The following is a 27,201-nucleotide window of genomic DNA, read 5'->3' on the forward strand; positions in this document are numbered from 1 at the left end:
GCCAGGCGTGGTATTCGGTGCCTGTAATCCCAGCTACTTGGGAGGCTGAGGCAGGAGAATCGCTGGAACCTGGGAGGCGGAGGTTGTAGTGAGCCGAGATCGCGCCACTGCACTCCAGCCTGGGCAACAGAGTGAGACTCCATCTCAAAAAAAAAAAAAAAAAAAAAAAAAAAAGGAAAAGAAAAAAGATAAAGAACGAGAGAGCTTGGAGTGGCCTGAGAAGATGCTCCGAACACACTAACACACTAAGTGAAAAGAGGGAGGCGGCAGTATAGAATCTCCTCTGGGTATCTCAGGGCCTCAGTCTCCTCATCTGGAAAGTGGGGGCCACAGTGCTACCTGCATGACCCTCAGTGCGCCATTCTTGCTCAAGCACGTTCTGCTCGGAGCTTTCTCAGGCTTTCTCTGGGAGTGGAGTGGGCTGCTTTATCCTCTCACCCCTCTTCCAAGGCCATCTGGCTGCTTTGTGAGAGAGAGTACACGGAACATGCTCAGGATGGCGCGGAACGTTGCCAGGCCTCCATAAATGGTAACTTATATCATTCAGAGTGGACTCTTTGAGAACTACAGGAAGATTAAAAAAAAGGAAAAGAAAAAATAAAAGAAAATGCCCCATAATTCTGCCCCTAGAAGACAAACACCTGGGTGTGGTGGTGCGTTTCCTTCCAGCATCACAGCAAAGCAAGACGGTCAACAAACTGGGGTGCACCCAATGCCCTCCACTGTGCACTCGTAGCTGTCAGGGCCAGGCAGGACAGCTGGTAGGAGGGTAGCTGGACAGAGGGTAGGAGGTGGGGCCTGTGAGTTTCAGCCCCTGATTCCCACCTGCCCAGTGTGGTGGCCCCTTTTCACTCTCACCCATGCTGTGTGACTTCAGGCAAGTTCTTCAACCTCTCTGTATCTTAATGTCCTCAACAGTAAGATAAAGACATGATTAGTATTTACCTCCTAGCTTATCATGAGGAGCCGATGAGTCAATGTTTGCAAAGTACTTAGAGCAAGGTCCAATTCAAGGTCTGAGCTCTGGGAGTATTTGAATACCACGGAATGATATTTAGTCTTTTCAGTGTGGCATTGCAGGAACAAAGTAGGATGCAAATTACACATCCGTGCCCATTTAGTCTTTTGTCTATTCTGCAAATAGTTCCAGAGCACCTAGTGGGTGGCAGGCCCGTCCTGGTCTCTGGGGGCATGGAGATGGGTCCTGCCTGGCCCTGACAGCCACGAGTGCACAGTGGAGGGGCATTGGGTGCACCCCAGTTTGTTGACCGTCTTGCTTTGCTGTGATGCTGGAAGGAAACGCACCACCACACCCAGGTGTTTGTCTTCTAGGGGCAGAATTATGGGGCATTTTCTTTTATTTTTTCTTTTCCTTTTTTTTAATCTTCCTGTAGTTCTCAAAGAGTCCACTCTGAATGATAAAAGTTACCATTTATGGAGGCCTGGCAACGTTCCGTGCCATCCTGAGCATGTTCCGTGTACTTATCTCACGGATTCTCCCAGCAGCCCTGACATGGGTGTTATTCCCGATCGATAGAGAGGAAAACTGAGGCGAAGGGCGGCAGGCCAGGATTCAAACCAGGGAGTCTGCTCCAGCACTCTGGCTCTTAACCTCGACCGTCTGCCTCTCCACAAACACCAGGATCAACCACCAAGACCGAAAAAAGAGTCTCACAAACCAACAGACATTGCACTTGGTGGCTCAGGACCTTAGCTTGGTCTTAAAGGTCCCTGTTATGCTTTTTCTGAGTGCCCCAGTGGGGACTGGTCTTCATGTTTGTGAGTGCAAGGGTCAGGGGCTCTGTCTTTTCTTCTTGTCCCCTTCCAAGAGGGGACATGTATCCTTGATACTGGAAGGGCCCTTAAGGTCTAGCCCTGGCTCTCTGTCTCCCTTCATGGCACATCAGCCAAGTACCCATTCTCCCATCTTTGATTACCTCCAGTGACAGGGAGCTCACTCCTCAACATTTATTTTATTCTAAAGAAAATTCAGGCTCTTAGATAGTTCTTCCTCCATAAAAATTTTTTAAAAAAAGTTTTACTTCCTCTTAAAGTCTCATAAACAAGTCCCCTGCTTTGGGGTCCTGAGGCAGGACCTGGCTAATTCGTCTCTATGTCCCTCTATAGTGAGGAGCACAGGGCCTGCTAGTAGGTACTATAAATGCTGCACCAGGAAGCAAGTGGCTAGGGGGAGGGCTGGTTGGGCCCCCATCAAGCCTCGGGCTGCAGGTAACCAGGTCAGCAGGTCTTGTGGGACACCAGCTGGGTGAGTGCTGATGGGCATCGTGACCTCAATGGAATAGGTTGCCATAGAAACTGACTTTGGACCTGTCTCCAGGTCCATTGACTTGTCCCTCAGGAGACTGTGGTAATCCCTTGAGCTGTTCAGCAGGTCTTCCCAGGGCCTCCCCAACCCCACATTCTCTGAGCTGGGTGGTCCCCAGGGAGCATGCAAACCATACCCCCATTGTGCAGCTGGGTAGCCTGAGGCCCCACGGGCGCAGGGGACAGGCTGAAGTTCACACAGGCAGGGGGCGTCTCATAGCTGGGCTGGGAGCTCAGGGCAAACAGCCTTGCCCGAGGACCCAGCCAGTCAGGGGGCCTTTTCCCCACTCATGGGTTCTCGGAGGAAAATTTGGACTGATTCCCAGGCCTTCTGCCTCCCCAAAGAATAATCGGAACCTGCCTCCCTGGTGTGTCCAGAATCACACAATATCAATAACGGCTGAGGTGCAGGGTGACCTGTGATGCCCCTAGCACCCTACAGTGTCTTGTGCATTTACCACAATGACCCCATCGTTACAGATGAGGAAACAGGGCACAGAGAGAAGTTAAGTCACATGCCTAAGGTCACACAGCTGTTTAGGGGTAGAGCCAGGATCTGGATGTGGACAGCCCAGCTCCAGAGCCCACTCTCACCACCATGCCATACCCTGTCTTGCTCTTGCTTTGAGAGGGTTGAAAACACTTTGGGAGGGTTGAAGGATATTTCAGGTCTAGGAGGCTCTTAGCACTGGGCCTGCTAGAGCCATAGCCTGATGAACAGTGATCAGAGAGTGGGCGCCATTATGATTTCTCTTTCTAATGACATCCTCAAAACAGTGCTGAGATGTCTGCTTTATCCCTGCTTTGCAGATGAGGACGCTGAGGCCCAGAGAGGGGAAGCCACTTGCCTAGGGACACACAGCGGGGAGAGGTGGAGCAGGGCCTCTATTTCGAGACCCCTGACTCCACACCTGGTGTTCGTGCCAAGACCCCAGGCTGCCTCCCAGGTCCTCTGGGACAGCCCCTGCCTTCTACCAGGTGAGATGATGGCCCTATCAGGGCTCAAGATGGGTGGGGAGACCCCAGCCAGTCTGGGTGGGAGCTGGGACCAGCCAGGGCCTGCGGATGGGGAAGTGGGAGGCAGAGGGTGGTGGCAGGACTGTGGGCATCAGGGGGAGTTTTCAACTTGGTTTACTCTGTGTTTCCGTCTCTCTGGACCTCCCAGGTTTCTGGCTCTGAAGTCCCTTAGCTCTTAAATAGTCATTCATGCGTTCAGCTGTTTACTGAGCACCTACTGTTTGCCACACCCCATGCTAGGCACTGGGAGCACAGCAGTGAACAAGATGAACAAAAGCCCATGACAGTAGTCACATAACCGTATGAATTCAAACAACAAAAACAAAACAGGACCACGTGTTATCAAAGACAGACAGAAGTCAGGGGGACCCAGCGAAAGGATTTGGGGAACACTCCCCAAGGAGGGGACTTTTGGATTGAGAACGGAAGGAGGCACCAGTCACCCTGGTGAAGTGGCCAGGGAACAGCATTTGGGCAGTGGGAATGGTATGTGTGAAGGCCCTGTGGCTGGAGTGAGCTCCCAGCCATCTCTGCTTCAAACCTCCTGCTGTATGGCCTTGGCTGCCACTTTTAGCACCTTTCCCCAGCGTTAGGCAATTTCCGTCAGCCACGTATTCATTCAACAAACCCTCAATGAGCCCCCTCCATGTGCTAGGTGCCTGGGACATAGGCGTGGGTCAGATACTGTCCCTGCCAGGAGGGAGGGAAACAGTGACTCAGGGGGAGGTGGGTGGGTAAGGTCAGGGCTTCTGATTATGAGGCATTTCTTCCGTTCCTGGCGCTGGACCGAGGAAGCCCTTTATGGATGGATGCCATCCTTACGCTCATTTTACAGATGAAGACATCGAGGTTTTGAGAGGCTAACTCTCCCAAAAAGGCTGGTGCCCCTGTCCCCCCTTTTTTTCTTTTTCTTTTCATTTTTTGAGACGGAGTCTTCCTCTGACGCCCAGGCTGGAGTGCAGTGGCAGGATCTGGGCTCACTGCAGCCTCTGCCTCCCCTGTTCAAGCGATTCTCCTGCCTCACCCTCCGGAGTAGCTGGGACTACAGGCGCGTGCCACCATGCCCGGCTAATTTTTTTTTTCTTTTTCAAGTAGAGACCGGGTTTCCGCGTGTTGGCCAGGCTGGTCTCGAACTCCTGACCTCAAGTGATCCGCCCGCCTCGGCCTCCCAAAGTGCTGGGATTACAGGCGTGAGCCACCGCGCCCGGCCCTGGTGCCTCTCTTTGGGCCTCGTTTTCCCCATCTGTGGAATGGGTGGGAGGGAGGCCGGCCAAGGGGCCCCGGCAGCCCTGCCTGTTCCAGTGTCTTCTCTCTCTCCAGCCAGGACCATGGGCAGCAACAAGAGCAAGCCCAAGGATGCCAGCCAGCGGCGCCGCAGCCTGGAGCCCGCCGAGAACGTGCACGGCGCTGGCGGGGGCGCTTTCCCCGCCTCGCAGACCCCCAGCAAGCCAGCCTCGGCCGACGGCCACCGCGGCCCAAGCGCGGCCTTCGCCCCCGCGGCCGCCGAGCCCAAGCTGTTCGGAGGCTTCAACTCCTCGGACACCGTCACCTCCCCGCAGAGGGCGGGCCCGCTGGCCGGTCAGTGCGCGGGCGGCGCGGGGTCCTCGCCCACCCGGGGCCACGGCGGGGAGGCGGCAGGGCTGTGTGCCCGGGGCCGCCCCCTCTGCACAGGCCCTTCCTCTCGCCAGGGGTAGCGCCCCTGGGTGACTTGGGTATGCGGGAGGGGCCGTACACACTGTGAAGCGTCCGCGCCGCCGCCGCTGGCTTTGGGGTGGAGCAGGCGCAGAGGACGCGGGGTCTGGTGATGGGGTCCTAGTGGGACGCTGAGGCCCAGAGAGAGGGGCGGCGCGGGGACCGGGCCTGCTGCTGCCTGGCGCCCAGGCCTTTTTCGTTGCCTGGGTCCGCCCAGAGATGAGTCGGGACGCGCGGCCCACGTGCGGCGGAGGGGACCGCTGGGTCGCTCGGGGAACGGGGCACCGGACGGCCCCGGCTGGGCCCGCGCCAGGATGCGCCCCTGCGCCCTCTGCTGGCGCTCTGCGGTCACCGCAGCCCCGGAGAGGGCCGCTTGGAGAGCCACGGCCGTGCCCCAGACACTCCACGCAGACTTCACTCAGATCCGTGCACTCTCCCCACAGGCACACGCTGGGCCACGCACACGGCTACACCCCCGCCAGGGACACGCACACATGCGGGGTGGAGGCAGGGTCACAGACACCCGCAGACACATCCCCAACGCAGATGTACCCAGATACAAACTCACATGCACAGGTGACCTCACACTTGTAGCTGAAGACACACGCACATGCCGTCAGAAGCGCATTCAGAGACACACACAAGACACAGACACACGCTCAGCTGGAAATCACCATCTCACCATCGTGGCCGCCCAGGCGACAGGTACAAGCAGGTGCATCGAGAACATGCGAACGCTCAGAGACACAGGGACAGGCGTGGACCCCTCAGACGCAGACGCACGCCCAAGCGAGAGAAACAGACCCACAGACACACCATTCATTTGTTCAATAAGTATATGTGGAGTTCCTACTACAGGCCAGGGCTCCTCTGCTGCCCGGGCCCCAGCGGTGCAGACAGAACCCACCTGGGGGAAGGAAGCAAAGGGCAGCTCGTGGAGGGTGTTTAGAAGTGGCGCTGCTGCGAAGGCACAAAACAGGCAGGGAGGGAGGGCTGGGGGATGTATGAAGGTGGAGGTTGTAGCTTAAAATGGTGGAAGGGGGTCCGGGGGCCTTTTTGAGGGGGCAGTTACTTGGAGCCAAATCTTCCTGGACACCAGGAGCGCCCAGAGTGACACACTTTATAGAGAGAGAGCGAGCCTCCGGGGGCAGGGTTCCTCATTCACCGCTTCGTTCAGCCTATAGCTCTTTCTTGAGCACCTACTATGTGCCTGGCTCTGGAAACAAAACAAAGATGCTTGTTATTGGCGACTTCTGGTCCTAGAGCAAGACAGGCACCAAACGGATAAGCCAGCACCCAGCACTGCCCAAAGCCCCGGGGACGGACGCGGACAGGAAGGGATGCTCCTGCTCCCACATGCCCTTGCAGGGATGCGCAGATACACGGATGCAGTGGACACGTGCACAGGCCCATCTTCACTGAACCTGACTGTGTCTTTGGGCTAAGCACTTGTGGTGTGTGGGAGACAAATCCACTCCTCCTGGGTACAGGGCCCTCCTGCCCATGCCTTCCGTGTGGCCCCACCGTTCTGACATACCCCACCCCTCTCTGCAGGGGGAGTGACCACCTTTGTGGCCCTCTATGACTATGAGTCTAGGACGGAGACAGACCTGTCCTTCAAGAAAGGCGAGCGGCTCCAGATTGTCAACAACACGTGAGTGTCCCCTTCCCTATTGCCCCTCAGGGCTGGGTGGTGGGACTTCAAAGCGGGCAGGGGCTCATGCAGGATCTGGCGTCAGGGCAGCACAGTGCAGAGCCCAGGGCAGCGCGAAGCCCAGGGCAGCGTGGAGGCAGGCGCCTGCTGCACTCTCGCCCTGGGCAGCACCTGCTGTCGCTCCCCCAGCTGTGGGGAACTCCTCCCAATCCCTGGCTCTCGCTTGCTCCCTCCAGCCCTCTCTCAGCTTCTCCCTCTCTCTGCTTCTCTCTCGCTGGCCCTTAGGAGGAAGGTGGATGTCAGGTGTGTACATGCTCCGTGGGCGGCGGGCTGGGCGGGGTGCTTCGCAGGGGGTGGGGGCTGCTGTCTGCATGTGCTTCCACTCCCTGCCTGTGATCTCTGGCTCTCTTGGCTGCTCCTCACCTCCCAGCTTCTCCTCTCGCCCCCGCTGCCCCCATCAATTTGATTAGGTCCTGGACCTTAACGCAGGCTGTGATCAGGGGTCCTTTCATTGCACTCTCCTGCACACCTCCTCCCCATCCACCTTCCTACTCACTCACCCTCCCATTCTGCCCTGTCAGCCCACCCAAGTGTCTGCTGCATGCAGGACCCAGTGCTGTGATGGGGATGGCCTGGGTGGAGAAGGCCTTGGCCACGCCATCCCGGAGCCAGCATGTGGCCAGGGAGACAGCCCATGGCCCCAGTCCAGGCCAAGACTCAGGCAGTGGGCGAGCCCAGAGTCAGCTCCTGGAGCCCCTGCTGTGGGCCTGCCTCCGGTGATGACCACAGGGACTGAGAGGGTCAAGGGCCTCGAAGGAAAGCCAGTGAAGTTCTCTGGGAGGTGGAGGTGGTGGAAGGGCAGCTTGCGGGAGGGTGCCGGGCTGGAGGGGGCTGACGCCTTCAAGGGTGTGGAAGGCAGGAAGGTTCTAGAGGGCAGAGGAGAATCGATCTCTGGGTGTCCTCGAAGACCTGGCTAAGGAAGTTGGGGGTTTCCACTGCCCGGAGCGTGTCTGGCTTGCTCATGCCCCACTTGCCTTGCGCATGCTCTTCCCTTTGCCTGAAATGCCCTTTCTCCAGTGTCTGCCTGGGGAACTCCTGTTCATCGCTCAAGATCAGTGCAGGACTGCCTTCTCAGGGGGGCAAAAGGGAACAGAGGTGCCAGTTGCCATGCCAGTCGTCTCCACCTGTGTCCTCGTATTGACTCCTCTCTGCAGTCTAGCCAGGGCTGAAGTGATCGGGGAGGGGGCTGTCTCCATTTTGCTGATGAGGAAACTGAGGCTCAGCGATGTGAAGGCCCTTGTCCAAGGTCACACAGCTGCCACGTAGCAAAGCCAGGATTGGAACCGAAGCAGCAACTTTCTGCCCTCCTCAAGCTGCTCTTGGTGCGGGGGGTTGGGGGGCTCTTCCGGCTCCCCCTCCCCCCTTGCATGGCAGAGCCCTGGTGCGAAGCTACAGTTTCCTTATTGTCACCAGCTGTTTGTGTCTGCTTCCCCCCTAAACTGGGAGCTGCTGGAGGGCGGCTCTCTGGTGCACCTTACTTCTGGGTCCCCATAGCGCCTGTAACTCAGCACAGTGACGGGTGCCCAGCAGGTGATGGTGAACAGGATGAATGAGCAGCAGTGACAACGTCACCATTTCTTGTGCTCTCTATGTGAGCTGGGCCGTGTGCTGAGTGCTTGAAGTTGCATTATTTTATTTACGCATCACCATAGCCTTGAGAAATGGGAAGTCTTACTTGCACCATTTCACAGATGTGGAAACTGAGGCCCAGAGAGGTGAAATAACTTACCCAAGGTCACATGGCTAGTAGTGGCAGAGCTGGAAGACTAGGCTGGCCCTCCGACCCATGGTCCTTTCAGGAAGGCTCAGTGGAGGTGCAGCAGAGGTCACAGGAGGGAGAGGCCCGTGCAGGGGAGGGGCGTCAGCAGGATGGCTCTGAAGTCCTGGTGGAGTCTCTACCAAGCGTCTCAGACTGGGGTGACAGCTGGGGCAGAGCTGTGGAGTCAGGAAGGGCTCGGAGAACTTTGGTTCTGCCTTTTTCACCTGGAGTCAGAGAGTAGCCCCATGCTTGCCTTTTTCCAGCCCTTTCCCTCCACTCTTCTTGCCTTCCAGGGAGGGTGGGCTGGGGGAGGTTTGGCCAGGAGGCTGGGGCTGCCAGGAGGCCTGGAAGTGATGGAATCTCATTCAGGGAAGACCCTGGGGTAGCTGATTGGGAGATGGGGATTGGTGGATTGGGAGCCCCTCCTCATATCACAATGCTCCAATGCTCCTTCGCTTAGACGTCAGAGATGGTGGCTGAGCGTGGTGGCTCATGCCTGTAATCCCAGCCCTTTGGGAGGCTGAGGCAGGAGGATCGCTTGAACCCAGAAGTTTGAGACCAGCCTGGGAAACGTAGGGAGAACTGGCCTCTACAAAATATAAAAATAAATTAGCTAGGTGTGGTGGTGCGTGCCAGTAGTCCCAGCTACTCAGGAGGCTGAGGCGGGAGGATCGCTTGAGCCAGGAGTTGAAGGCTGCAGTGAGCTATGATCGTGCTACTGCACTCCAGCCTGGGTGACAGAGCAAGACTCTGTCTCAAAAAAAAAAAAAAAAAAAAAAGACGTGAAGGAGGGAGGTGTAGGTGAGGGGCTGGTATTAGTAGAAGAGGAGAGGGAAAGGGATTTGGGGGGGCGGGGCTTGGTAGGAGATGGGCCACCTGAACTTAAGGTGTTCGAGTCTCACACCTCACCCCGAGGACCTGCCTGCATGCACGTCCTTCTGCCATCAGTGCTCAGGGCCTATTACTGTGTAGTCCCTCCCCCACCTTGTAAGAGTGGGGGGCTTTCTGAATCTAGCCTGGGGCCCAGGCACGTGTGGAGGCTGGGCTGGCTGTCAGCAGTAGAGAGCTAGAGGAGGAACCCGTCTGTGGATGGGGTCTGTCCAAGTGGTGGTCCTCGCAGTAGCAGACCGAGAGATCCCCTGCCATGGATCTTGGTGCCACATGGCCCTCGGTCCTGGTATTCTGGGTATTGTGTGGCCCTGGGCGTGAGGAAGCCCTCTGGGGCTGAGGTCTGACTGCCTCAAGCTACCTCATCTGACATCGGAGTCTCAGGAGTCAGGGCCCCTCTGGATCTGACTCTGGGTTGCTCCCTGAACTGCCCCTTCCTCCCACCCAAATTCCAGGAGCTTCTTTTGGGAGTTTTCTGGCAGGCGCTTCCGGGCAACAGCGCCTTAGCTGGCCTCTGCCTCCTTGCCCCGGGTATGGCGGCAGGGGGCACCTCGGGAGTCCAGAGCCTTGGGGCCTTGCCTTCATGCTCTCCTCCAGAGACCTGTGCTGGCTTCACCCCTGCCTCGCTCCTCCCTCACCCCACAGACCATGTGCCCCAGGTCTTGGGGCTTGGCAACTTGACCTCCTGGCAACTGCCCGCCCAGCCAGCCTCAGCTGTGGTGCACCAGCTCAGCGGCCATCCCCAGAGTGCCCTCCCAACCAGTCACAGCAGCCCAAGGGAGCGAATGTCAGTGCCCACGCTGGCACATGTCCCAGGTTCCAAAGCTGCCGTGCCCCTGAGCCACACGCCACCCTGGCTGGCCCCAAGGATTAGGGCCCCAAAAGAGGATCCCGAGGCTCACAGAGGTGAAGACAGTTGCTTGAGGTTACACAGCTGGTGACCAGCAGTTGTGAAAAATCGTGGCTCTGCGACTCTTGGCCCCTCTTCTAGCCATGGGTGGGAAGGCTTCCCTTCCTTCCCTGCTTGCTGCCCACCTGAATAGGACCAGGCCCAGGGGAAGGTGCTGGATGCAGTAGAACTCCTCTCCCTGATGGCTTGATGCTGCTGTGACTGGTGACCGCAGCCACCAGAGGCAGGTTTGAGCCTCCCAAGCCCTTGACATGGGAAGATGGGGATTGATACCTCCATTTCACAGGTGGGCAAACTGAGGCTCAGATGATCATCACAGTCATTATCTCAGTTTACTCTGAGCCCAGCATGACGCTCACTGTTTACACACTTTGCCTGCATAGGAGATTCTGTGAATGTTGTCTGCTTTTTACATATGAGGAAACTAAGACTCAGAGAGGGCAGGGTACTTGCCCAAGATCACACAGCAAATCCTTGTTGGAGACTGGGACTGTGCTGCTTTGGTTTTTAAAAACGTTTTAAAGAGTAGGAAGGGGCACTGTGGAAGTACCAATTTAGTTGTTTTTATTTTTATTTTTTAGCTAAATCCAGATCTAACAGCTGATGCATGTTGTGCTGGGCTCTGATCTGGCTTTTTTTTTTTTTTTTTCTGAGACCGAGTCTTGCTCTGTGGCCCAGGCTGGAGTGCAGTGGTGCGATCTTGGCTCACTGCAATCTCTGCCTCCTGGGTTCAAGTGATTCTCCTGCCTCAGCTTCCCAGCTTCCCAAGTAGCTGAGATTACAGGCATGCACCACCATGCCCAGCTAATTTTTATATTTTTATTAGAGACGGGGTTTCGCCATGTTGCTAGGCTGGTCTCGAACTCCTGACCCCGAGAGATCCATCCACCTTGGCCTCCCAAAGTGTTGGGATTACAGGTGTGAGCCACCGTGCACTATCTGTTCTGGCATTTTATATCCTGCGGGGGGAGACATGGTTAACCCTGCAGATGAGGAAACTGAGACTGGTGAGTGTGGTGCGGAGGGGCCAAGGTCAGACAGCCAGCAAGTGGCGAGCTGGGATGGTGTCTAGGGCAGTCCAGCACTGAAGCCCATTACCTCAGACCCCTCTAAATCAGGGGCCAGGCTGAGACTGGACCTTGGGTCCTTCAGTAAAATTGGAGTGCATCTCATCTCTCTCCCTGCCCTTTGTGAAATGAAACCTCCAGACTGGACCATGAAACCCCAGACTCACAGGTGGGCTGACTCTGGGGAGCCGGGAGCCCTGCTCGCTGAAATCTGGGTAGCATCAGCTGCACTCCTCTCGCTCTTGGGCTCTGCTTGGCTGGCCTCCGAGCACAGGCCTCCTGCCAGCCTTGCATTCTGAGTGGGTGGCTGGAGGCTCCCCAGAGGCCGGCCAGCCTGCGGACTGCAGCTTTGTCAAACGGCCTCAATTTTTAGTGTCTGGCCTTAGACCTTGGCCCCTTCCCACTGTGGCCTGTCCTCTGACCCCGCCCTGCAGCCTCCTCTTTCATCTGCCACTGGCTTTCCCAAAGGTCTCAGCCTCTCTGGGGCCTGGGGAGGCCCTACTGTGCCTGGCTGTGGACAGTCAGGGGCCCTGCTTCTCACTCTTGCTCTGCCATTGATTGACCGTGTGGCTTTGGGCAAATCACTGGCCTATCTGTGTCTCATTTTCCCCCACTAGTAAATGGAGGCTTTGAACCGAAAGATCTCAGAGAGCTGTTTTCTGTGATTTGAGTCCTTGCTTTGTAGCTTTGGGCAAGTCCCTGCACCTCTCTGTCCCTCAGTTTCCCCAACTCTTTAAAGAAAGTGCTGGCCAGGCGTGGTGGCTCACTCCTGTAATCCCAGCACTTTGGGAGGCCGAGGTGGGCAGATCACTTGAGGTCAGGAGTTCGAGACCACCCTGGCCAACATGGTGAAACCCCGTCTCTACTAAAAATACAAAAATTAGCTGGGCATGGTGGCGCTTGCCTGTAATCCCAACTACTCAGGAGGCTGAGGCAGGAGAATCGTTTGAACCCAGGAGGTGAAGTTTGCAGTGAGCCAAGATCGCGCTGTTGCACTCCAGCCTGGGTGATAGAGCGAGACTCCATCTCAAAATAAATAAATAAATAAATAAATAAATAAATAAAATGCTGGGCTACTCTGGCCTGGGTGCTGTGTGTCCCTGCGCTGATCCCTTGACATTTCTGAGCCAGTTTCTTCATCTGGGGCCTGGAGCCCTGCCTTCCTCTCTTGCAGGGTGGCCTTGAGGGTCAGTGGGAGAGACAAGTGTGGACACCCCGGGTGGATGTACAACAAGGAGGTGGGTGGGGATTTGGGGCATCCAAAGGCTTCTTTCCTTGAGGTGGGTCTTGCCCCCTTACTCCCGGGCCCTCCCCCCAGTGACCCCACATGGCTTGCCCCCCTGCCCGAGTGTGTGTGTGGCCGTCACAGAGCCAGGACAGGCCACACAGCCCCAGTCACACCCCCTCACCTCACTCCATCAGGAGGGGACACAACACCCTCTGGCTCACTTTGAGCCATCCGGCCGAAGCCCAGGGTCTCAGGTGCTCACCTGTCCTTCGACAGGTCCCTGGAGAGCTCCCCAAGCCCTGCTCCCTCCTGGCCTCAACTTCTCCATCTTCTACATGGGCTGAAGAATGTGGCCAGGGGCAGCTCAGAAGAAGTGGGAGCCAGGGATCCAGGTTCATGTTCAGATTGTGTGACTGCAGGCAAGGGCCTTTCTCTGTCTGGGTCCTGGCGGTGGGTGGGGGCCACCCTGCCTGCCATGTGTCTTCTCAGGGTCCTGGTGAAGTACAAAAGTGGCCTTGGATTGAGAAGAGCCAAGCAAGCTGTCAAGCCCTGGTGCACCCTGTAGGGGGCGCTCCTTCTATCTGGGAGTCAGGAGCCCGGGCCCGGCTGTGTGACCTTGAGCAAAGAGGCCTTTGCTTCTCTGGCCTCAGTCTTCCCAGCTGTACAGCGGGAATGAGAGGGGGCTGGACCCTAGTTCCCAGGTCTCCCTGCCCATTGACCTCTCCTCACTCCCTGTGGACCGTGTCCCTGTCCCCTTGGTTGCTTTGGATGTGAGGCCTCTGTGGCTGCCCCCTCGTCCCCTGTCCCCAGCACCGCCTGGCTCTCCCGCTCTCTCCCCTGCTCTTTCTGCCACTCTCCGCCTCTCACCACCCCCATCTCTGCCTCTTCTCTCCTGTTGGGCTCTCGCTCTCTCCTCCCTCCTCTGTGTCTCTGGACCCCCGCTCCAGCCAGACCTGGTTCACATTCAGATGGCTGCAAAGGTACTTCCGCCCCTCCCCGCTCCCGCCCAGGCCCAGGGGACCCGACCACGCCGGGAGCTCCTCCTGCCCCATCCCCATCATACCCCCCACTCCTTCTCCTCACTTTTGCATAGAAGTGCCCTGGGCATTGGGGCTCCGCCACCTCACCCCCTCTGACAGGGCTCACTGTGTGACTTTGGGCAAGTCCCAGCCCCCTCTGGCCTCAGTTTCCCCCTGCAGATGGGTAGGCTGGAGGAGGAGGCCTGTAGTTTTCAGCTGAGGAGCCCTTTAGGTGTGACCCGTGATTTGGGACAGAGGCAAGCCTTGCTCTAGTTTGCAGGGTTGGGGCCTGGATGGTCACTGGGTCCCAGAAGGGCCTCTGCTTGTCTCCACCCAGGTCTCACCAGCTCCCAGGAGCGGGCTTCCGAATCTCAGAGCATGGGGACACTTTGTAGGTGTCACTTGACTTTCTCTCAGCCAGGAATCTCTTCTATTACAACCTTACTTGCCCGCAGAGACAGGGGGCTCCCTCCCTCCCTCCCAAGGCAGCTCTCGGCATCTTGAGATGTCTTGGTACATCTGAAAGGAAGTGAATTTCTTCCTGTCCCGGGACTCCTCCCCTGTGGATTTGAGCCTCAGATGACCAAGGCCAGTCCTGCCCTGGTCCAAGACAAAGTCCATCTGATCCAGCTTTGGCAAAAAGGCGTCTGGGGCAGGGAGGGGAGGAGTTCCAGGCCAGCTGGATCTGGCATGCCGCGGGGACTCACGCTGGCCCCACCACCTCCCTGGGCCTCCCTCAGCCACTAGAGCCCTGAGCACAGCACCTAGGAGGATGGTGGGCACCGGGCTTGTGGCTGACGGCTCCCTTCTCCTTTCCTCCCTCCTTCTGTCCCTGCTCAGAGAGGGAGACTGGTGGCTGGCCCACTCGCTCAGCACAGGACAGACAGGCTACATCCCCAGCAACTACGTGGCGCCCTCCGACTCCATCCAGGCCGAGGAGTGAGTACCGTCTCTGGCTGCCTCTACCCGTTGTCCCTGGACACTGCCGGTGCAGAGCACCTCTCCTGGGCTGGGGTGGGAGGTCTGGCTGCCCAGCGCCCCAGCCATATCCAGGGAGAAGCACTGTGAGTGGGCAGAAGCCCGGACAGTCAGCACCATCCTCCGTCCTCCCACCCCCAGGTGGTATTTTGGCAAGATCACCAGACGGGAGTCAGAGCGGTTACTGCTCAACGCGGAGAACCCGAGAGGGACCTTCCTCGTGCGAGAAAGTGAGACCACGAAAGGTACGAGCACTCTTGCTGGCCAATGGATACTGAGTCTTCTGTGAGTGGTTTGAGCTGGGTGTTGTGGAATGAGCAGGAGTTTGGTTTGCCGAGTAGGGAGGGAAGAGCCTTCCGGGTGGAGGTAATGGCAGGATCAAAGTCAGGGAGGTGCATTTGAGGAACGCTGAGTAACCCGCGGTGGCCAGATGTCCGGAGAAAGATGAGGCTTAGTCTCTCTGGCCTCAGTTTTCTCAGATGAAAGACGGACATTAGGTTGTCTGGAGGTCTGAGTGTCACACAGTAACAGGCTCGTTCCCAGGGTAGATGCTGCTACAATGAACCCTGCTTCTTCCCCTTCCCCAGGAGTCCCTGGGCCGCACTGGATGCTGGAGCCTGGCTTTGCCCTCCCCCAACCGCAGTCCTGGTCCCTGCCCCTCTCCTGTCCCTCCCCCGAGCCAGAGAATGAAGACCATCCCCTTTCTCTCCAGCCCCTCTGAAAGTGGGTTGCAGGCGCCCGTCACCATGGCAACCAAGCTGGGCTGCTTCCTGTGGGCCTGGGGCTCAGCGGGAGATGGGGAGCAGAGCATCCATATCGAGCCGTGCATTTACGAGCAGTCGTGCAGCCATGTGCGGGTGTGCACGCTGTGTGTACGTCTGGGCGTGTGTGTGTGTGCATGTGGGGTGGAATTGTCTGTGTGTCACTGTGTGGGAATGGACTGTTGTGGTTTGTCTGGTGCCCGAGGGCCTGGGGAGCGTGTACTTGTGTGAGCATGTGGCCACTGGGCACGGGCATGCTTGTGTGTGTATGCACATGTGGCCGGGGTTGGCTTCAGCCTCAGGCCTGTGGCTTCCACATGCACCAGCCCGGGCCATCAGTAGAAAATCATGGTTGCCTAAGGCAGGCTTTGAGTCCTCGGATGTGGGTTTGAGCCCCAGCCCTGTCTCTGGTTTGCTGGGTGACCCCAGGCGGGCCACTTCCTTCTCTGGACCTCATTTTTTCTGTACGCTGGGATTGTAATCTCCTCCTGAAGATCGCAGAGGGGGAGGTCTGTGGGCTAGGATGGCTGGGCTTCCCCCATGCCCGTGCATTGCCTGGCCAGGCTCCTGAGAAGGCCTGTCCCTGGCCGCTGGAGCTCTGCCCCTGCCTCCGGGGCTCAGCCTTGTTCCCTGATGCCATTTGGGTGTCTCTTGGCCTCTGGTCCTACCCAGGCCTGCTGGATGGGAGGAAACTTTTCCGGCCAAAAGCTTTTCTATGCTCAAGGGAAAGAGGGGAGGCACCAGGGCTGGCCCCGTTTGACCCAGGCAGCCTTCAGGCCACACCCAGCCCGTGGTCTCCTGCCCATGACGGCCAAAGCCTCTGCCAGCCACCCCCTCCTGCCTGAGCCTGGGCCTGTCTTCAGCAAGGAGGTTGGGGGGGACATGGACAGTGCCCCCGCGAGCTGACCGAGAAAGGGAAAGCAGTTAGGCCAGGGCCACACAGCCACAGGGAGCCACTCACAGGCTCCCAGCAAACAGTTATTGAGTGCCCAGTGTGTGCCGGGCCCTTCTGTATGTGGTTGCATGGAATCTCCCCAGCAGCCCTGGGAGCACCCGCATTGTGCAGAGGAGGAAACTGAGGCCCAGAGAGGGCCAGCAACCCCTCCAAGTCTCATAGCTAGGATGCGCACCCGGGATATGGAGGTCTTGCTGGGGCCAAGGGTGCATGGCAGGACATTCTAATCAAGTGTCTCTTGGGTCCCTTGGCCCTGCCTCTGTGGCTGCCCCGGGGCTGGCTGTTGAGAGACAGGGTGGGCCTGGGGCCCCGCCTGGGCCTCCCTTCCCTCCAATGTCAGGCAGGCACAGAATGGTGTCCAAAGCAGTGGCGTGCGGGAGAGAGGGCGTGGCGGTCATGGCTCCCCTCGGTGCCCCGCAGGTGCCTACTGCCTCTCAGTGTCTGACTTCGACAACGCCAAGGGCCTCAACGTGAAGCATTACAAGATCCGCAAGCTGGACAGCGGCGGCTTCTACATCACCTCCCGCACCCAGTTCAACAGCCTGCAGCAGCTGGTGGCCTACTACTCCAGTGAGCCAGCCTCGGAGGGCGGGCGGGCAAAGCCTCAGCTGCAGACCCTGGGGAGGGGCCTTGGAGCCTAGAAGGGTTGGGGCTTCTGTTATCCTGCTCCCCTCCCCACTTTCCCCCTCCCCCTTCCCTTCCTCTCTCCTCCCTTTTCCCTCCTTTCCTCCGTCTCCTTCTTCTTCCTCTTCTTTCCCCCCGTCCCCCTCCTCCCTATTCCCCTCTCCCCCTGCTCCATGCAGCGTCCCACTCCCTGCCTTTCTCTGCAGCTGGCTGGTACGGAGGGGGCTGCCCTGAGGAGCCCCAGAGTAAGCTGGAGGGGAGGGGACAGAGGCTGGTGTCATTTGTCTCTGTAGCCCTAGGACCGGTCTGAACCGGTTGCTGGGAGAGGAGGAGGGGGCGGCCAGATCGATTGCAGCAAAGAGGGAAGAGAGCGGCAGAGGGAGCTCGCGGGGCTTGCATGCTGGGTGAGGGCTCGGGCGTGGGCGCAGTGCTGTAGCCCACCCACCTGGGCATCCGGAGCTGACTGCAGTGTTAGGGGCCTGTGGGTGCCTGTGTCCCTGTGTGTCCGTGGCACGCATGGCCTCTGTGCACAGGTGTTGGTCCACTCCCCACCCCGAGCCTCCTCCTCCTCTCAGCTCGGCCTCCTTACTTCCTCTGGGATCACCCACCACTCTCTGTCTCTTCGGCCACCACTGTGTGGCTCGTTCTGAACCCCTTTCCCTCCGATCAGAACTCTCCAGGGCCTGTCTTGGAATCTTGGGATAAAGACCCCCACCGGCACCCGAGTGGTCTAATCCCGACTGCCTCCCCACCTCCGCCTGGTGCCGCCCTTCCCCACCCGCTCCCTGTAGCCCCTTGGGCCTCCACTTCTCCAGCCCTGCAGCTGTTCTTTCCTCAGAGCCTTTGCTCTGGCTGTGCCCCTGCCTGGAGGGCTCTTCCCTACTTAACCCCTCACCCTCCTGCACATCCAAGCTCAGTTGCTGCTTCCTCCAGGAAGCCTCCCAGGCCCCTCGTGCTGTTGTGCGAACAGCTCTCCAGTCACATTCACATCTGTGGTCCTGGGAGGTGATTAGGGAAGCGAGGCTCCTCCCTGGACTCTGAGTTCCTGAGGGCAGGTTCCCTGGACTTGTTCCCTCCCCGCAGGGTCCCTGGCACCCCCTACTGTCTGCTGAATGACTGACTGAATGACTGACTCAGCAGATGCATAAAGCATTGTGGGCCTGTGTGGGGGTGGGGCTGTGTGCACACAGATGTAGATGCCTGGCTTTGAGGGCGCCCTGCATGTCCCCTGAAATCTGCGTGCATCTGGCACGTAGGGCGACACACACTGAGGGGCAGGGAGGCCCCAGGGCAGAAGCCCCGCCTAACTGCTCCTCCTTCCTCCTCCTCAGAACACGCCGACGGCCTGTGCCACCGCCTCACCACCGTGTGCCCCACGTCCAAGCCACAGACTCAGGGCCTGGCCAAGGATGCCTGGGAGATCCCTCGGGAGTCGCTGCGGCTGGAGGTCAAGCTGGGCCAGGGCTGCTTTGGCGAGGTGTGGATGGGTAAGGCCTGGCCCCTGCCCTCAGGAGAGGCATCCACCGCCCACACCGTGTGGCAGCTCCGGGCTCCCTTGGTCCCTTTGCCTTTAGCTGCTTCTGCTGGATGATGGGGCCCTGTTGTAAATCTGGAGCTCTCCAGCGGTGGCTGGCACCGAGTTGGGTTGTGGCCACCCAAGCACTGTGCCCCGGACCGTGCAAACCATAGCACCTGATTCCAAGATCCGCACGGGGCTGGGCATTGCACAGACCTGCTGTGTAGGCTGGGCCCGGTGGCCTCACAGAGCCTCAGTCTTCCCGATTGTGAATGGGGCTGGTGACAGTGGGACCTATGGGAGATTGTGGAGACCCTGACCCAGTGCCTGTCCACACACTAGCTGTTCTCCATGGAGAGAGAAGCCCGGCTCGTGGGAGGGAGTGCTGGGAAGCTTAGGTCTGGCATGGTCTGGGTCTGTTAGCAATTTCCTGTCTAACCCTGGAGAAACAGCAAAGCATGAGCACTGTGCAGCCCTAACAAAACCCAGGCCCCTCTTCCACCGGCTGCTTTCTGCTCACACGGAGGGACCGGAGGCCAGGGTGGAGGAGAGACGGCAGTTGTAAGCCCGTAAGCCCATGGTGCTAGCGGGGATCACGGTGCGCCGTTTTCAAGGTGGTTTCATCTGAGCCGCATCTCCGCTCAGTCCCACTGCCTCCACGTTCCGCCCTCCAGAGGGCTGATGGAGGAGAGCAGAGAGGCATCCTGTGTGGAAGGCACTGCAGGGACAGAGGCCTGGAGGCTGGAGGTCAGGCCGTCTGGGAAGGGGAGGCGTGGGCTTTGAGCTGGTGAGAGGGAAGAGGGGTGACAAGCCAGGGTGTGGGCACAGCCACAAAGTGAGGACTTGAGCACAACCAGGGGGAATGCACAGCGTCAGCCATTCGGGTGAATGCACAGCGTCAGCCATTCTGGTGGCTGCAAAACTCATTTCTGGCTTGGCTGAGAGGTGCTGTCCCTGGGAAGGGCCTCACTTCCTCCCTGGGTGCTCCAGGTCGACTCATGAAGTGCCACATGCAGATGGCCTGAGCCAGGAGGACCACAGAGATGGGCCTGAGCCCCAACCCTCGGACGGAGGCCCAGCGACTGGGAGGGACGGGCCCAAGGTCACACATCAAAGGAACCTCGAGGCCCGCTGGGACAAGAACCTGGATTAAACATGCTGGTCTAGAATGCAGCTTCCCCCAGAGCCCCACAGTTAGAAAAGCAGATAGTAGTGAAATGATAACCACATTACTTACTGAGCCCTCACAGTGGGGCTGGCCCAGTGGTTAAAATCTCATTCAATCCTCAAACAGCTCCACGGGTGGGCACTATGGAATCCCCATTTTCCAGATGAGATAACTGAGGCTTAGAGAGGGGAACTGACTCTCTCATGGTCTCTGCTGGCAGGAGGAGGAGGTGAGAGTCAGGCTCTGGCCAGCCTGACCCCCAAGCCCTCATGCTTAGGACAGTGTCTCATTTTTGGGGGCGGGTGGGCTCCAGAGGTGACCTCTTGTTCTGGCAGCAGCCTCAGAAGTCCCTGGGCTAGCTCCACATCACCCCTGGCCTCCACCAGTACACATTGCATTTGCTAACACACGAGGCACGTTCAAAGTCCTGCCCAGAGGGAACATGACCAACCTAGAAGTGATACCGGTTGAGTTGGAACCTTGGTCCCCTATCTGTCCAGGCTAATAAGCTGCTTTTTAGGACTTTTTTTTTTTTTTTAGACAGGATCTCACTCTGTCACCCAGGCTGGAGTACAGTGGCACGGTTTCGGCTCACTGCAACTTCCGCATCCCAGGCTCAAGCCATTCTCCTGCCTCAGCCTCCCAAGTACCCAGTATTACAGGCACACACCACTACCACCCAGCTATTTTTTGTATTTTTAGTGGAGACAGGGTTTCACCATGTTGGCCAGGCTGGTCTTGAACTCCTGACCTCAAATGATCCACCCGCCTCGGCCCCCTAAAGTGCTGGGATTACAGGCGTGAGCCACCATGCCCAGCCTGGACATTCTTAATAATCACAGTCCCGACAACAGCTACTGGTTCTTGAGCATTTAATCCTAGTAACAATGCCATGAGGAGCACCCTGTCATTGTATCCATTGTACAGATGGGGAGACTGAGGCTCAGAAAGGGCCCAGGCTTTGACTGGGTTTGTCACATGGCTGTGGAGGCCACAGCTGACACTGGTGCCCAGGCGGGCAGATCCTGGATCCCTGTGTGGTAGGAGTTGGGGGGCTCCACTGAGTCAGCCTGCATCCCTCCTCAACAGGGACCTGGAACGGTACCACCAGGGTGGCCATCAAAACCCTGAAGCCCGGCACGATGTCTCCAGAGGCCTTCCTACAGGAGGCCCAGGTCATGAAGAAGCTGAGGCATGAGAAGCTGGTGCAGTTGTATGCTGTGGTTTCGGAGGAGCCTATTTACATCGTCACGGAGTACATGAGCAAGGGTGAGGCCTGGCTGGCCCGGGCAGGGGGCAGGGGCACTCCGGACAGGGCAGGGGGCATGAGCCTCATTTCCTCTCGTGTCTAGAATGGGCATCTTCAAAGGTGGAATGCAGTAGAGCCAAATTCTCTGTTGCCTGGGCCGGAGTGCAGTGGTGCCATCATAGCTAACTTCAGCCTCAACCTTCCAGGCTCAAGCAGTTCTCCCACTTCAGCCCCCAAAGTAGCTGGGACCACAGGTGTGTGTCACCAGGCCCAGCTAATTTTTTATTTTTTGTAGAGATGGGACCGTATGTTGCCCAGGCTGGTCTTGAACTCTTGGGCTCAAGCAATCCTCCCACTTCCACTTCCCAAAGTGCTGGGATTACAGGTGTGAGCCACAGTCATTTTTAAACTAATTAGTTATTTTTCAAAATCCCACTTTTTGGAGGTATAGTTTACATATGATAAAATACACCCCTTTTAAGTGTTCAGTTCAGTGGGTTTTAACAAGTGGATTTACTGTGTACCCCTAACCATAATGAAGATATATAACATCGCCATCACCCAGAAAGTTCCTCATGCCCTTTGCAGACAGTACCCTCCAGCCCCAAACCCAAGCACCCACTGATTTGCTTTCTGTCATTATAAATTTGTTTTGTTTATTCTAGAATTTCATACATGGAATCTTTTACATCTGGGATGCATCCTTTTTTTACTTTTTACATTTAAATTTTTTATTTTTTGAGATGAGGTCTTGCTATGTTGCCCAGGCTGGAGTGCAGTGGCGTGATCATAGCTCCCTGCAGCCTTGACCTCCCAGGCTCAATTGATCTTTTCATCTCAGCCTCTCAAGTAGCTGGGACTACAGGTGCACAACATCCTGCCCAGCTACTTTTTTTTTTTTTTGTATTTTTTGTACAGACAGAGACTTACTGTGTAGCTCGGGCTGGTCTCAAACTACTGGGCTCAAGCGATCTTCCCGCCTTGGCCTCCCACAGTGCTGGGATTGCAGGCAGGAGCTACTGCTCCCGGCCTGAGATGCATCCTTGTTGCGTCTCCCAGCAGTTTGTTCCTGTTGTCGCTGAGCAGGACTCCGCTGTCTGCATTAGCACAGTTTACCTGTTCACCTGGAGGTGGACTTCTGCTTGTTTCCCATTCTGCTTGCCTTTTGAGTGACAGGCACTGAGTGAGACTTTATTCAGAGATGAGTTTACATAAAATCTGCTGTGCTGGTTAAAGCAAGGCCAGCCGACTGGGAGGACGGGTTTTGGGAATCACTGCATCCTGGCAGAGGGACAGGGCAGGAGCTGGAGCTGGGTCTCTCTCTGCCCAGGGAGTTTGCTGGACTTTCTCAAGGGGGAGACAGGCAAGTACCTGCGGCTGCCTCAGCTGGTGGACATGGCTGCTCAGGTGAGTCAGCCCCTCCTGCCTCCCCACACCCTTGGTCCTCAAGCACCCAGCCCCATCTGGTGCAGCCAGTTCTGGCCTCTTGAGTGCCCTCTCCAAGAAGCCTGCCTTGATTGCCTCCACACTCATTGATCTTGCTGCACGTATTTACCAGGTCTGCTTACAGGTGCCCTGAGTGGTGATTCTGGGCAGCAGAAAGCCCTTACCTGGGCATCAGGGGTCACTGACTTACTGTGGGACCTCGGGCCTCAGTTGTCGTCTTTATAAAGGTCATTTAGTCACTTAGCAGATGTGTTCATGCTTGCTGTAGGCAGTGCTCAACAAGCCTTTTTTTTTTTTCATTTAATCCTCATCACGACCAGGAGTGATGAGGACTGGCTGTTATTCCCATTGGACGGATGAGAAAACTGAGGCTCAGAGAGGGGACTTGGGCAGCAGGCAGGACCTGGCACTCATCTGTGTCTGGGTCCGCTGGGGCCTCTTTCCATGGTCACCTCGCTTTCCTGGCTGCATCTGATCTCGTGCCTCCCCTTTGACCTTTGCCCTCTGCCCTCTGCCCTGTGCTCCCTACTCCCGCAGAGCACTGCTCCTGCTTTCGATGCCAACAGCATTTACTGTGAACTGACCTCACTTGCCTGAAGAAGTGTGGGGAGGGTGGGGAAGGGGTGGTTGGCTCTCCAGCCCCGGAGCGCTTTGTGGCCCTGGGAGGGCATGGGTGGCACCTGAGCTGGGCTCCCACGGTTCCGCCTGCAGATCGCCTCAGGCATGGCATACGTGGAGCGGATGAACTACGTCCACCGGGACCTTCGTGCAGCCAACATCCTGGTGGGAGAGAACCTGGTGTGCAAAGTGGCCGACTTCGGGCTGGCTCGGCTCATCGAAGACAATGAGTACACGGCGCGGCAAGGTGGGCAGGGGCTGTGTGGTATGTCGCGCTTGGCCTGGGACAGGTCACGTCCTGCTCTGAGCCTCAGTTTTTTCCTCAGCTGTCATTCCTCATGGTGCTTATCTAGCAGAGTGGTCGTGACAGGAGGTCAGAGCTGCCCTGACCTTTCTCGTTCCTGCAGGTGCCAAATTCCCCATCAAGTGGACGGCTCCGGAAGCTGCCCTCTATGGCCGCTTCACCATCAAGTCGGACGTATGGTCCTTCGGGATCCTGCTGACTGAGCTCACCACAAAGGGACGGGTGCCCTACCCTGGTAAGAAGGTCCTCATGTCCCGTCTGTGGTCCCTGAACCCCTCTGCCCTGGTGGCCTTGGGCAAGTCATGACTCCTGCTGGGCCTGTTTCCCCATCCGTAAAACAAAGAAGTTGAGCGTCTGATGTTAGGCTCTCTCGATGGTCCATGCGCTCAGCTTCGGGGACAGGACTTATCTATGGTCACACCCAACCTGTCCTAGGCAGGAAGCCCTCGCTGCCCTCCCCATCAGCTTCCCCCACCCCACTTTCCTCACCGGAGCCAGGCTCCCCATGCCTCGCTCTGCCCACAGGGATGGTGAACCGCGAGGTGCTGGACCAGGTGGAGCGGGGCTACCGGATGCCCTGCCCGCCGGAGTGTCCCGAGTCCCTGCACGACCTCATGTGCCAGTGCTGGCGGAAGGAGCCTGAGGAGCGGCCCACCTTCGAGTACCTGCAGGCCTTCCTGGAGGACTACTTCACGTCCACCGAGCCCCAGTACCAGCCCGGGGAGAACCTCTAGGCGCAGGCGGGCCCAGATCGGCTTCTCGGCTTGGATCCTGGGCTGGGTGGCCCCTGTCTCGGGGCTTGCCCCTCTCTGCCTGCCTGCTGTTGGTCCTCTCTCTGTGGGGCTGAATTGCCAGGGGCGAGGCCCTTCCTCTTTGGTGGCGTGGAAGGGGCTTCTGGACCTAGGGTGGCCTGAGAGGGCGGTGGGTGTGCGAGACCAGCACAGTGACTCTGTCCAGCTCCCGCTGTAGCCGCACGCCTCTCCCCGCACTCCCTCCTGGAGCTCTGTGGGTCTCTGGAAGAGGAACCAGAAGAAGGGCCGGGGCCGGGGCTGAGGGTGCCCTTTTCCAGCCTCAGCCTGCTCAACTCACTGAACTCCTTTCCCACTTCTGTGCCACCCCCGGTCTATGTCGAGAGCTGGCCAAAGAGCCTTTCCAAAGAGGAGCGATGGGTCCCTGGCCCCGCCTGCCTGCCAACCTGCCCCTTGCCATCCATTCTGGAAACACCTGTAGGCGGAGGCTGCTGAGACAGACCCTCTGCCGCTGCTCCCAGGCTGGGCAGCACGAGGCCTTGCCTGGCCTGATGATGGTGGGTGGGTGGGATGAGTACCCCCTCAAACCCTGCCCTCTTTAGACCTGAGGGACCCTTCGAGATCATCACTTCCTTGCCCCCATTTCACCCATGGGGAGACATCCGAGAGGGGATGTGACATGCCCAAGGCCACGGAGCAGTTCAGAGTGGAGGCGGGCTTGGAACCTGGTGCTCCCTCTGTCATCCTCAGGAACCAACAGTTCATCGGAGGCATCATGGAAAGACTGGGACAGCCCAGGAGACGAGGGGTCTGAGGATGCATTCGAGATGGCAGATTCCCACTGCCGCTGCCAGCTAAGCCCAGCTGTTGGGAACAGCATGGAGGCAGATGTGGGGCTGAGCTGGGAATCAGGGTAAAAGGTGCAGGTGTGGAGAGACAGGCTTCAATCAGCTTGTGGGTGATTTTTGACCTTCGGAGCCAGCCGGCCATGAAAGGGAGTGAGCCCCTCGGCTCTGGAGGCAATCAAGCAGACATAGAAGAGCCAAGAGTCCAGGAGGCCCTGGTCCTGGCCTCCTTCCCGTACTTTGTCCTGTGGCATTTCAATTACTGGCCCTGTTCTCCTCTGCAAGTCGGCACCCTTTAACTCATGAGGAGGGAAAAGAGTGCCTAAGTGGGGGTGAAAGAGGACGTGTTACCCACTGCCACGCACCAGGACTGGCTGTGTAACCTTGGGTGGCCCCTGCTGTCTCTCTGGGCTGCCGAGTCTGCCCCACATGTGGCCATGGCCTCTGCAACTGCTCAGCTCCGGTCCAGGCCCTGTGGCAGGACATACATGGTGAGCCCAGCCCTGGGACATCAGGAGACTGGGCTCTGGCTCTGTTCAGCTTTCGAGTGTGTGGTGGATTCTCGCTGGGCCTCAGTGTGCCCATCTGTAAAGGGGCAGCTGACAGTTTGTGGCATCTTGCCAAGGGTCCCTGTGTGTGTGTATGTGTGTGCATGTGTGCGTGTCTCCATGTGCGTCCATATTTAACATGTAAAAATGTCCCCCCGCTCCGTCTCCCAAACACGTTGTACATTTCACCATGGCCCCCTCATCATAGCAATAACATTCCCACTACCAGGGGTTCTTGAGCCAGCCAGGCCCTGCCAGTGGGGAAGGAGGCCAAGCAGTGCCTGCCTATGAGATTTCAACTTTTCCTTTCATACGTGTTTATTACCCAAGTCTTCTCCCGTCCATTCCAGTCAAATCTGGGCTCACTCACCCCAGCGAGCTCTCAAATCCCTCTCCAACTGCCTAAGGCCCTTTGTGTAAGGTGTCTTAATACTGTCCTTTTTTTTTTTTTTTTTTAACAGTGTTTTGTAGATTTCAGATGACTATGCAGAGGCCTGGGGGACCCCTGGCTCTGGGCCGGGCCTGGGGGTCCGAAATTCCAAGGCCCAGACTTGGGGGTGGGTGGGGGTATCCAGAATTGGTTGTAAATACTTTGCATATTGTCTGATTAAACACAAACAGACCTCAGAATTTGATCAACAGTTTATTGGACATCTACTGTGTGCTGGAGAGCGAGATGGGGCAGAATGCGAGAACAAACTGCCCCTTTTGAGGGGTCTTTGGGCAACACTAGTAGCTGGAGGGCCTCAGGCCAAGGCAGGGGTGACATCAAATTGGAGACAGCTACGGCAGAATGTGGCTGTTTGTGCACATCTGCACCTGTGTTAGAGGGTGAGCACGTGGGAGAAGGACAAGGCACATCACAGGACTTCCCCGAACATGACAAGTTCAGGACTCAAATGTCCGTGGTGGATGGTAGCAGTGACACTGGGGAGTGGGTGGGGCTGTCAGGCCTGCCTAGAGGAGATCACAAATACACGACGAGAATACCGCTATGTGTGCTCTTCGTGTGTTTCCTAGGAGTGCAGGGCAGGGGTGCTGGGTCGATCCACAAAAGTCCTGAAAACGCTGAAGAAAAATCCAAAGACCCTTCCCCTCCTCCCTCCTTCCCCACCACCAAAGCACACAGTCTTGAAGGTTGATTTGCTACCGTCTATATGAACACATTTATTTTACACAAATATACATCAGATCACACACCTGTGCACCGGAGTCAACTCTGGCCACAACATTGCTTAATAACAAATTTCAAAAACTGGACATTTTTCTGTTCAGTGTTATTTTCACAAGCCAAACACATCATAGTGTCCGGGTCAGGGTGGCTTCTGGAGGTCGCAGAGGGTGGGGGGCGTGTGGGTGTGCGTGTGTCTCCGGAGTAGATATGGGGGTCTGGATGTGAAGTTGTGGCAGGTGTTCTCTGCTTGCTGGTGGGAGTGTACCTGGATGCGTGTGCCTTTGTATTCATGGGTGTGTGTGTGTGGGCTCTGTTCGCAGACATGGTGCTTGGATATTTGTGTGTGAGCACCTGTCTAGGTGGTCTGTGAGCCTGGGCTCATGCAAATGCGTCCCAGATGTGTGTGCTTGGGCATTAACGCGATGAGGTGAGCCGGTCCGCTTGCTCTGGCTGTGTGTGCAGAATGTGTGTGTACTGTGTGAACACAGATCCAGGGGCTTCATGAGCCTGTGGGCTCCTGGAGTGTGTGGGCACCGAGGTGTGCAGCTGGGTTCACGTGGATGTGGGTGGGAACAGCATGTGTGCCCGTGGACCCGTGTGAGCTTGGGCTCGCACCCCCCGCGCTGGCCATTCCCGGCGGGACCCAC

At 57.5% G+C, this 27,201-nt stretch overlaps 1 protein-coding gene across 4 annotated transcripts in view; it reads left to right on the forward strand.

Annotated features, from left to right (window-relative positions):
• SRC (SRC proto-oncogene, non-receptor tyrosine kinase) overlaps positions 1–26,007 on the forward strand; it is a 59,968-nt gene extending 33,961 nt beyond the window's left edge. For 2 of the 4 annotated variants that reach the window (XM_063720657.1, XM_024239043.3), the window contains 13 exons: positions 3,136–3,303; positions 4,663–4,920; positions 6,589–6,688; positions 6,974–6,991; positions 14,460–14,558; positions 14,739–14,842; positions 16,734–16,883; positions 18,269–18,424; positions 20,711–20,890; positions 22,201–22,277; positions 23,028–23,181; positions 23,342–23,473; positions 23,764–26,007. In XM_063720657.1, coding sequence (XP_063576727.1) covers positions 4,671–4,920; positions 6,589–6,688; positions 6,974–6,991; positions 14,460–14,558; positions 14,739–14,842; positions 16,734–16,883; positions 18,269–18,424; positions 20,711–20,890; positions 22,201–22,277; positions 23,028–23,181; positions 23,342–23,473; positions 23,764–23,972 — 1,629 coding nt within the window. In that variant the 5' untranslated portion in view covers positions 3,136–3,303; positions 4,663–4,670 and the 3' untranslated portion in view covers positions 23,973–26,007. The remainder of the gene's footprint in view (positions 1–3,135; positions 3,304–4,662; positions 4,921–6,588; positions 6,689–6,973; positions 6,992–14,459; positions 14,559–14,738; positions 14,843–16,733; positions 16,884–18,268; positions 18,425–20,710; positions 20,891–22,200; positions 22,278–23,027; positions 23,182–23,341; positions 23,474–23,763) is intronic. The other 2 variants (XM_024239044.3, XM_063720658.1) reach the window with 1 other exon arrangement.
• Positions 26,008–27,201: the final 1,194 nt, after the last annotated feature.

This window comes from Pongo abelii, chromosome 21 (assembly GCF_028885655.2).
Source record: "Pongo abelii isolate AG06213 chromosome 21, NHGRI_mPonAbe1-v2.0_pri, whole genome shotgun sequence".
In the NCBI taxonomy this organism is placed as follows: Eukaryota; Metazoa; Chordata; class Mammalia; order Primates; family Hominidae; genus Pongo; species Pongo abelii.